The sequence below is a fragment of the Camelus ferus genome, chromosome X (assembly GCF_009834535.1).
Source record: "Camelus ferus isolate YT-003-E chromosome X, BCGSAC_Cfer_1.0, whole genome shotgun sequence".
Classification (NCBI taxonomy): Eukaryota; Metazoa; Chordata; class Mammalia; order Artiodactyla; family Camelidae; genus Camelus; species Camelus ferus.
The window spans coordinates 76,910,104-76,921,081 of NC_045732.1; the positions used below are offsets into that span (position 1 = coordinate 76,910,104).

A 10,978-nucleotide genomic window follows, 5' to 3' on the forward strand; every position below is an offset into this window, starting at 1 on the left:
TCACAGTCAGAACACGTCTTCCCATGGTATCACCCTCTGTGACAGCTCGTGATACCTGTAATGCCAGGGGGCTGAGTGGGGGCTTGTGAGAGTCCTCAGGTAAAAGTAGGTAGGGTAGGTAGACCCCTACTTGGGGTCTGCGACTTTCTGGCAGCAGCAGGTAAGCGCTTTTGCTTGGCACAGGAACCGGAGTGATTAACCGGCCTCTCAATAGTTCCTTCTAATTAAGGAAGGCGTATTCAGGTCTGTGCTCCCCTTCCCAGACGTAGCGCGTATCTGTGCTCAAAGGGGAGTCTGCAGATATCTTGCTTAGTAATCTTTAATTTAAAATTTGGTTTGCTTTTCATATTTTTATGAAGACTTTACCAAAAAGCCTCTTCTTTTGTGTCCCAAATAAAGCAAAAGAAATTTATTCTGTCACCAAAGTCCCACAGCTTGAAAAGTGACTACAGGCTTCGGAGCCGTGATGCTCAAAGCGTCCGTCAAGGATTCGCCGCATCAGTCATCACGCTTTCGAGAAACGCAGAATCTCAGTCCCGCCCCAGCCCTCCTGACTCAGAGCTTGGCTTCTTATCGAGATCTCCCGGGGACTGTGCATGCCTTCCAGGGCACTAAACTGAGATTCACCCACGCCCTTATCCGGAGCAGCGCATTAGTGTCTCGCGGGCCCCTGGGCAAACATTGCAGCCGTCCTTTTGTGGAAGAAATCGCCTCTGGAAAAGGGCGGGAAGCAGTTTGGGTACTAGATGGGTAATGCTTGGTCGTGAAGTCGAGAGTATAATGGGAGAGTGAACTCCTTTGATAGTTTTCTACCTTTTGGTGAACCCTGCAAATTTTCATGCTTTTGTGTTTCACAGAAAGCAGCTGTATTCTTTTACCTAGAAAACAGCCTGATAAACTGGGATCTGGATTTCCTTTAGTGAGCACCCGCTAGGGCTTTACTTTTGCACTCAGCTCTGTGCAGACTGCGTGGAGTATTCAAATAGGGACAGCGGCTGGTGACTGTCACGCCACAGATCCCGTCCAATGGGGAACAGACACGAGGAACAGGAACTGCAAGGACTGCTAGGCCTGGTACAGCACGTGGCAGGCCTGGCGGGCTTCTTCGAGCTAATCCAAGTCTGGACTCGGCCCAGCTCGGTAACGTAAGGCGCCCCCAGCTTGATTCCCACTCCCTGTCGCCCGGGGGAAAAGCAGGGACAGGGGCGCAGGGCGGGGCACGGAGTTCCCCCTTCGAGAGGGTGGTGGGTGACACGCTGCTAGGGCGCAGCCGCGAGCGGGCTGTGTGCAGTCCCGGGGGGGGGGGGGAGTCTGTCACCTCACAACCTCTTCCCGCCACCAGCTCCTGGCCCAGCCTGCACCGCGGCAGCGGAGGCGACAGGCGCAGGGTGGTTGCGGTGCTGCGGCACTCTGGTCTGGAGGCATCTCCAGCAGGTATGAGTTGTGGCCCGGGGCACAGAGAGCAACCCAAACCGCATGGGATTCCTCCCAGTGATCCTCGCCATCTTGCTTGGCATCCCAGGGGCTAGGGGCTGGAAGTAGGATCCCGCTGGGTCAGGCATGGCACCCCACCAGCTCCCTGCCATTTCCACACCTAACCCCGCCCAGAGCCACTGCGGTCAGGACAAGTGGCTCTGAGCCTTACCCTGGAGGGAAAGTGTCTTCAGTCCCACCCCTCTCCTGGCCTCCACCAGCTTCTACTGACCAGATGTATTCCTGCAATGGAATAGGGGGTGTTTGAGGTAGGGGGTGTGTGGAGGGGTGGGGTGACTTAGGAAGGTGGGCTTAGGTGTGTGTGCGGAGCGCAGGGGAATAAGGGTGGGAGGCTTCGGGACAGGAGTTGGACTCGGGTGTGGGCAGGGCTTGGGGCAGGGAAAGGCCTTAAAAAGAGGCCCCGACATAGCTTGGGTGGGGGCAGGGCTTCTTTAGGGATTTGTGGAGGGGTTTGAGACTTGGGCATAGGTGGAGGTAGGGCTTAGGAGGGGGATGGGACTTGGCTGGGGCAGGGATCCAGCTTCCGTGTGGGCGGCGCTTGGTGGCAGAAGTTGGGCTAGGGTGGGGGTGGGGCTTGGGGAGGGGTCGAACTTCTGTGGCGGTGGGGCTTGGGAGGGGATGGGACTTGGGAAGGGGTGGGCCTTGGTAGCGGCAGAGATCGAGCTTCCATGCGGGTGGGGCTTGGCGTCAGGGGTTGGGCTCAGGGGAGTGGGGCTTGGGAAGGGGTGGGACTTGGCGGGGGCAGGGATGGAGCTTCTGTGGGGGTGGGGCTTGGCCTCAAGGGGTTGGGCTCCGGAGGGGTGGGACTTAAGACAGAGGTTGAGCTTCAGTGAGGGCGGGACTCGGTGGCAGGGATAGGGCTTGGGGAGGGGTGGAACTTGACAGTGGGGGCAAGGTTTGCGGGCGGCGGTGGACCTGAGGGTGGGGCAGTAATCTTACTGTAAGGTCCCTTCTGTTCTAATACCGATTGCCAGTTGAGCCGTTTCTTGGCTCCTTATACCAGGGTACTTGTGGGCACCTCTGTAGACTCAGAATTGGCGCGGCCTGAGCAGGGGTGTCTGTGGCAGAATCATAGTGAAATACTTCTACCTTGCCTTGGACAGATCCAATGAAGCAGTACCCAGCACCCCGGGACCAGGAACTGCCTGACTGTGGTCAGAGCTAGAGGGCAGGCGTACTGTTGAGTGTGTGGGTGGAATCCCCACAGCTGTCAGGGGGGCCCTAAGCAGCAGGTGAGCAGCTGTGAAGTGGACCTATGTTGGGAGGGGCCTCTGTAAAACTGACAAAAAGCAGGAGGGGAGGGGTGGTCTGCAGGGTAAGGTCACACCTAGGGTGAGAGTTGTCTGTTTCCTGCAGTGTGGTCCTGGAGACCCTTTTGGGGTCCCTTTTCGGCCCCTGATTCTAGTGTCTACACAATTTGAAACCATAAGCTCTTGTGTTTTTCAGCACTTGGTCCTTGCTGCCCACCCTCCAGCTCCCCTCCCCCCACAACAACAAAAGACACTTCTTTGGTCGGAGGCTGGTGACATCACCTGTTGCTCCCTGACCTGAATCTCCTCTGTGACGGAAACTCGGGGTCCCCGCTGTTTTTCGTATCCATGGCAACACTGCCGCTTGTCACACCTTCTCCACACCCACCAGTTTCGTTGCATGGTGCAGAACTCCAGCCATCTTTCTCATTTGTCAGGCATTTTCTGAGAAAGGAGGGAACGCCACGTCTCCATCCTCCGACCTTCGCCCCAGTGAAGAGGGTATCAGGTGCCCTGGGCCTGCAGAGCCCTGAGCCAGGGAGTGGGACAGCCTCCTGTTCACTCCTGCTTGGAGGGCTTTGGCAGTGTTCCTCGGCATCTGGCCCCACCTCTTGACTCTAGCCTTTCCACCACAGGCACCTCCAGTACACACAGCAGAGTTCTCGGACTTTGAGGAGGAACCCACAGCAAGAGGAGGTCAGCAGGGAGGGGATGAGTTGGGGGTAACTTGGCCTGAAGAGACCCCTCCACCAAATGATTGGGGAAGCCCTGAGAAGCAGGGATCCCTGTGAGTGGAAGTGGGGGAAGAGGAGGGGCTTTTGGTGGGGGTGGGAGGGTGGGCATTAATGATGCTCTCATCCCGTTTGCATTGCAGGCTGTGGAAACCTGGGACGATTCTGCCTTCATACTTGGCACTGGCTCAGGATTTTTTGAGTCCTGGTCCAACACTGTGAGCTGATTCCTGCCCCCGGTGTTAGATCGGTCCATAGAAAGCGGGAGCGATGGCCTTGTCACTGTTGGAGGATTGGTGCAAGGGGATGGACCTGGACCCCAGGAAGGCCCTGCTGATCGTGGGGATCCCTGTGGAGTGTAGTGAGGCTGAAATTAAGGAGACCTTGAAGGCAGGCTTACAGCCCTTGTGCAACTACAGGGTGCTGGGCAGAATGTTCAGAAGGGAAGACAATGCTAAGGCAGTTTTCATTGAATTAGCTGACACCATCAATTATGCTATGATGCCCAGTCAGATACTAGGAAAGGGAGGTGCCTGGGAAGTGGTGGTGAAACCCCGTAGCCCGGATGATGAATTTCTCCATAGACTGAACTACTTCCTGAAAGACGAGGGCCGGAGAATGGTCGATGTGGTCAAGACCCTGGGGTACACCACCCCCACCGAGGGCATAGAGCCAGACGGCTTGGCTCAAGTCAAGCTACCCGTTTGGCAGCCTGTGACAGAAAGCATGTGGTACCGGAAACTGAAAGTGTTTTCAGGGAGCGCTAGCCCCAGCCCGGGCGAAGAGAACTTTGAAGCCTGGCTGGAGCAGGTCACTGAGATGATGCAGATGTGGCAAGTGTCTGAGGCAGAGAAGAGGCGCCGTTTGGTGGAGAGCTTGCGCGGCTCTGCCCTGTCCGTCATGCGGGTGCTCCAGGCCAATGATGACGCCATGACTGTGGAGCAGTGCCTGGACGCCCTGAAGCAGATCTTCGGGAATAAAGAGGACTATAGAACCTCACAGTTTAAGTTCCTCCAGACCCTTCAGAAGTCTGGGGAGAAAATCTCGGGGTTTTTGCTGCGCTTAGAGCCCCTGCTGCAGAGAGCCGTGCGGCACAGCCCCTTGTCAGTGAGAAGCACAGACATGATTCGCCTGAAACACATCCTGGCTCGGGCCTCCATGACTGCTGCCCTCCGGGGCAAGCTAGAGCTCCTGGATCAGCGAGGGTGCGCTCCCACCTTCCTGGAGTTAATGAAGCTCATTCGGGATGAAGAGGAGTGGGAGACCACCATGGCTGTGACCAAGGAGGGGCAGAAGCAAGTAGGAAGGGGCCGCAAGGCACCGGGCAGGCACGTAGTGGCTGAGGCCACTGTCCCAACACCTCAGGTCATCCTACAGGCAGGGCCATTTAGTGAGAAGAGCGCTCAGACCATCCAGAAAGGGGCTGTCCCGACACTGAAGCGCAGGCGACTGTCCTGCTGCTACAGTACCGGGGAGGAAGGCCCCAGCCACGGGGCGTGTCCTCGGGCCAAGAACCAACCTTCACCAAAGCAGAGTCCTCAGCTTGCAGCAGAAGAGTCGGGAAACGGGACAGGGGCTGGGGCTATGAGCCATCCCGAGCCCTAGGAAGCTTAGGCTCAACAGATCCAGGCATCCTCTCCCCTTGCAGGCAATGGAAAATTTTTAATGAGGGAAAGGGGCAGTGCACAAAAATAGCAAGGGGCTTGAGTGGGGAAGAGGGGCAGGGCAGCCAGGCCCAGGCCGAGCCCCGTCGGCCTCCACCAGCCGGAAAGGACTCCATCCAAGCCAAAACCAGCTCAGGAAGGTACTGGCGACGCAAACAGAGGGCCGCCACATCCAGCACACAGGCTGCCCAAGCCTCAGACAGAGACCCCAGTGCAGCAGAGGCTGAAGAGGGTGCGGCCAAGGGCTCTGGCCTCGGCCCCATCTTCTGGCCACCCCCAAACACCCACCCCGTGGGCTCTCAGCTAATGATGCTGACAGGCCCCCAGGCCACGCGGGGCCTAGAGGAGCCTTCCCCGGGGCCATCCCTGCCAGAAGGAGCCAGCACCGGTGAGGAAGAGCTGCGTGGCAGAGGGGCGATGCCCCGGAGAGGGGTTCGTAGGGTCCAGCCCATCTTCAGGATCATCTACACTGCTCCAGGGGGGCCCCAGGAAGGCAGCACCCTGGAGCCTCTGCGCCAGTGAGGGCAGGAGACCCAGCGGCCCCGGGGACCTAGCACCGGCCTACAGGCAGTCTCCTCCCCCTGCCCCCAGGAAGGGCCGTGGGGGCAAGGAGCACCAAGACTGTAAGGAGAAGATGCGCAGACAAGAGCTGCAGCTTAGCTTGGCAGGCAGGGCTCCTGGGTACCTGGTGGGCCAGTACCCCACAACAGGCTTTGGTGTGAGTGGGTGTGCAGGGAAACTTGTTCCAAAGCAGGAGGAGGAGGAGGAGGAGGGAGAGTAGGAGACAGAGGAGGAGCAGGAGGAAGACGAGGAGGAGACAGGCGGAGGTGAAGGTGGAGAAGGAGGAGGAGGTAGTGGTGGAGAAGCAGGAGGGTGGAGGATTCGTTGGTGGGAGGGAGGGGTGTTTCGTTCTTGTGTTTGTGTATGGCCACTGGAGACGTGCAGAGAACAGGCAAGGCGACCTGGGACTGACCTGGCCAACCACAGCTCACCAGCTGCCAATGCCAAGGCCACCGCCAGACCCTGCGGCCGTCCTCGGAGCACCCCTGAGAGCCCAGCCCCGGCCTTGGTGAGGGCCACCTGAAGACGTCTGCCCCCACACTGCCCTGGGAGATGTCAGGGGCCATGTCAAGGTGCCTGGGCCTCCGAGAGGGGCCCCTAGTCACCGTCCCCTGGGGCAGGCTGCTCCCTGTACTAGGAAGCCCATAGGAAGCCTGTGTCTCTGTGGCCCCATAGTGATCTCCTCACCACCCCCACACCAGCCCCCGTTCCCGTGCAGAGCCCTGAGGTGCCCGTGGACCCAGGCCGGGTGTCCCTCCTACCCGGGCCGCCACCTCTGGGCCCGGCCACGTGCCCTGAGCTCAGGGCACCAAGGCTCTGCTCGCTCTGGCCCAGTGTCGTGAGCTCCACGTCCGCTGTGTCGGAGTAGATTTAGGCCAACCGCTGCTTGTTCTTGTGGAGATGTGTGTGTGTTCTTCTCTGAGCAGTACCCCCAGCCCAGCCCGGAGACCCCAGCCCGGTCCCAGGAGACGGCGGGAAGGACAGATGGACGACGCCCACCTGGTGGCCTCGGGAAGGAAGAACTGGGCCGGGGAAGGTCGGGGGCTGCGGAGGGTCCTCGGGGACCGTGCTGTGATCTGCCATCGCTGCTCCTCGTGACCCCTTGTCCTGGGCTTGGGGGAGCGTTCCCCGCCGTGTTCTCCAGTGTCCTGGACTGTCCTGTGGGGGCCAGAGGGCAGGGCCAGGCCCCAGCACGTGGGCCAGAGGTGGAGGGGTGCCCTGGGGGCAGCGGTCATTGCTGGGGTCCACCGTCCTGGCCAGAGGCTGACCGTGGGGCCCTCAGGAAGGGAGACTACGCGGGGAGGGCCACAGCATGGTGGGAGGCAGCTGAGACACCTGGTGAGGGACCCCGGGAGGAGGAGGGGGCTGAGGTCTGTGGGCTTTAGTGGCCGTTAGAAGTTCCTGTCTGTGTGGTCATTCCCTCTCTTCAGTAGTTTCTGTCAATGTTTCTCTTTAATAAATTTCGTTGAAAGTTTCAGCTGAGTCTGGCCTCTGCTGTGGGCGTTTGAAGGAAGGGTCTACTGGGGATGGGGGTAGGGGGAGGTGACAGTGGCCTGGGACCTCGAGTCAGCACTGGAGTATGGTTAGAGCAGGGTCCAAGAGGGTCTGTGTGGTACCCTGGGCTGGACGGAGCCAGGTGACAGGACTTGTGGGCACGGCCAGTGGTTGGCTGGGTCCCAGGAAACTGGGGGAGCCCCCAGGAATAAGTGGTTGCACGTTGGATGGGGGGGACCGCAGGCCGGACCCGAAGCCACAGGATCCCTGGTAGCACTGTGTGTTTTCAGGGCACCCAGATCCTTCAGGGAGGTCACGTGTGCAGTCCCAAGGACCAGCCGGCCACAGAAGGGTCCAGGCGTGAGGTCAGAAGCCCCTGCCAGGACCTCAGTGCAGGACTCCGGGGTGGGGGGTTTGTCCACCTGCCTGTGATCAGTCTCCCCTGCCAGTCAGCAGTGGCTGGGGTTGGTGTAGGCTCTGAGAGACCTTTGGTGACCTGGGCGTTGTGATGGCTGATGGAAGGAGGGCGGGCCAGTAGGAGTTCCACAGCCCTCATGCCCTGGGTCGGGTTGGAGAAAGGCAGGGGAGCTCTCTTCGACTTAAATTCCAGGGCAAGGCAGCACCCATAGGAGCAGGGGCGCCTCCTCCCTTTCCCACTCCCCTGCACAGTCATGTGTCCTGGAATCAGGCCGGAGGTGGAGGGCTGTAAGTTTGGGGCTGTAGGCAGGGCCTGGAGATGGCCCCTTCCTGTCCAGAGGCTGACTCTGGGCCCTGAGAGCCCTCAGTGCCACCTGAGGGGGGCATCGGCCATGGTTGAAGGCACTTTCTACAAACAAGACACAGGGGTCACCAGGGCAGGGGGGATCTATTTCCTGCAGGGTCCTGCTCAGTTTCAGCTGGAGGATTGAAGGAGGTTGTGCCATGCTCTCTGATTCCAGATTTATGTGGGTGAAGGGAGGATTCCCTGGCTCTCCCTCCCAGGAGGTTGAGGGGGACTTCCCTAGGTTCTCTGATTGCAGAAACTGCAGGGGGTGCTTTTTTGGCTCTATGCACTGGGAGACTGAGGGAAGTCCCCTTGCTCCCTGTCCCAGAGATCGTACCTAAGGTGGGAGTTGGGACTGGGAATTTCTCAACTCTCTGAGTTCAGTGATTCATAGAAGGATTCCCTTGTCTTTCAGACTCTAAATATCAAGGGTGGGGGATCCTTAGACTTCCAAATCCCAGGATTGTGTGGGATGTTCCCCTGGATCTCAGGCCCAGAGACTGTGGGAACTTGAATGACCAAGGCTATTTCCTGTTCCTGTAAACGTCTTTTCTCTTTGATTTAACTATGCATTTATCCCATGAGTAATTTACCCTATCAGGCACCCTTTTCCTTTCCTTTCCTCCTTTCTGCTCACTACATGCTTTTACATTACATAACTAATTCCATTTGATAACTCTAAAATTGGCAAACTTTTACCAAAGGCAGTTTAGAACTTACATGGCTTCTTTATGAAACTTGAGATTTCCCAAAACTGGTTCATCTAAGATTTTTCCCTTCTCATCATCCATGGTCCTCCTTCCTCCCCACTCTTTTTGCCCACTTGTACCTTCAGCTCCCCCGAATCCTTTGCTCCATCCCCCTTCAACACTCCTACTTTCCTCATCCTTCTATCCATCCCTGCCAGCTCTTCAAACTCCAGCCTCTCAACTGTCTATAGTCATCAGACCTTTAAGCCCTTGCCCCCACTGGAGGCTCTCCAGGGGCTCAGGAACCCCAAAGCAACCATCTAAGGCTAAAAAATCTAATTGAAGCACTCTGGATATTTTATTTACTCAGATAGTTTTGGAGACATTTTGATGGCTGCTTGATGTCTCTTCTGTCCCTCACCCAAAATCTGTAGCTAAATAAAATCTTGAGAAGTCACCTCTACAAATATTGGTGGCCCTCATATTGAACAACTAAACACAACTTGTCCTGTTGGCCAGAGACATAATTCTGGTAAAACTGTAAAGGCTGGGCAAAGAAATGAGCCAACTTGAGTGAGTTTTGCATTTCTGTCTTTAAATCCTGAGTCATAACTGAACATTTTAGAATGAAAGCCACAAGATCACTATTTACATCTGTTTGTGTGTTTACCTCTGTATATGTGTATGGATATGTCATATTTTCCTGCCTTCAGATGATATTATCAAATTAATTTATAAAATCCCTTAAAGGAGCTGTATTTTAATTGGCCTAGAGATAAATAAGTGCTTATATACATTAAATATTCTTAAAACTCCTGGGAATGTAGAAAGTAACACAAATATTTTTAGCAATTCACTAATTAAGGTAATGCTTTGGCAAAGAAGGAAAGTTTAATATTTTGGTTTAGTAAAACCAGTCTTTCAGTTACCAGCATTAAGCATATACTAGCATTCACTTTTATTTTACTTGGGTGTATTCTTCTTAAACAAGTTTACTAGTCAAAAAGATTAATATTATATCTACAAAAAAGTAAACCTGAATTTATCCAAATTAAGTCATTATTCTGAAAACCTTTATTTAAAAATTGTGTGTTATGTCTGATTAAAAATCATTTCCAATTTTTTTATAACTTACAATCTTAGACTTACAGTGAATTAAGTAATAGATAATCATTACGTATCTAGATCATTTCTTTTTTTTAACTTTTATTGAGTAATAGTCATTTTACAATGTTGTGTCAAATTCCAGTGTAGAGCACAATTTTTCAGTTATATATGAACATATATATATTCAGTCACATTTTTTTTCGCTACGAGCTACCACAAGATCTTGTTTATATTTCCCTGTGCTGTACAATATAATCTTGTTTATCTATTCTGCATTTTAAAATCCCAGTCTGTCCCTTCCCGCCCTCCGCCCCCTTGGCAACCACAAGTTTGTATTCTATGTCTATGAGTCTGTTTCTGTTTTGTATTTATGCTTTGTTTTGTTTTGTTTTGTTTTTAGATTCCTCATATAAGCGATCTCATATGGTATTTTTCTTTCTCTTTCTGGCTTACTTCACTTAGAATGACATTCTCCAGGAGCATCCATGTTGCTGCTAATGGTGTTATGTTGTCAGTTTTTATAGCTGAATAGTATTCCATTGTATAAATATACCACACCTTTTTTTTTTTTTTTTTACAGTTTGAGATCTCCTTTATTGAAGAACTGTTTACATGGTCAGTATTTCTTATGAGTGATTTAATCAAAGAGATAAATAGTTTGGGGCAAGGAATCAATTAGTGTAATGGTTTTTAGATGAGAAGGCCTCGTTTTTTGCAGCCTAGATTTGTTATGTCCTATTGCACATTTATTCAAGGGGTCTCATCATTCAAAATGACTTGTTCCATAGCCAGGATTAAAGATTTTGTCTTGTGGAATTCAGCCAGACCCAACTCTAAGAAATGGCTTGAATACTAAATGCTATTTGCATGAGGTGATTCAGCATGCTGGCAAATTATTCAATTCGAAACTGAGGCCTCTGTCACTTCTGTCTGTATGGGGTCAAGTGTACCTATGACCACCTCTGGAGTGGCTGTTTTAATAGGCTACTTTTGAATGGAAGCCACTAGTATCCCAGGTAGCATCCAGATGTCACCTCCATCTCTGTGGGAGCTCTGCTTTTTTTCTTTCTTTACAACTATCATTATTTGAGTTTCCCTTGAATTTTATTTCTCTCACTTTCCTTTATTGCATATTTAAATCCGCTTAAGTCTATTAAATCCCTTTAATTTCCATTTCCCCATTCAGCACATGTTTTTTTCTCCTTTTCCAGCTTTATCAGGTAGA

General features: G+C 53.7%; 1 protein-coding gene across 2 annotated transcripts; it reads left to right on the plus strand.

The window, feature by feature from the left end:
• Positions 1-288: 288 nt before the first annotated feature.
• Positions 289-5,798, plus strand: LOC102513445 (PNMA family member 5). Of its 2 annotated transcripts, none has more exons than XM_032475305.1 (5): positions 289-1,145; positions 1,343-1,434; positions 2,598-2,726; positions 3,380-3,440; positions 3,619-5,798. In XM_032475305.1, the coding sequence occupies exon 5, from the start codon at positions 3,746-3,748 to the stop codon at positions 5,078-5,080; it is 1,335 nt and encodes a 444-aa protein (XP_032331196.1). In that variant the 5' UTR covers positions 289-1,145; positions 1,343-1,434; positions 2,598-2,726; positions 3,380-3,440; positions 3,619-3,745; the 3' UTR covers positions 5,081-5,798. The 2 variants fall into 2 exon arrangements, with proteins under 2 accessions (XP_032331196.1, XP_032331197.1); XM_032475306.1 differs by having other exon boundaries at positions 289-1,140.
• The last annotated feature ends 5,180 nt before the right edge of the window (positions 5,799-10,978 follow it).

What these genes read in the sequence shown, in the direction of transcription:
- LOC102513445 (XM_032475305.1), top strand. Translation starts at nt 3,746, where the DNA reads ATGGCCTTGTCACTGTTGGAGGATTGGTGCAAGGGGATGGACCTGGAC.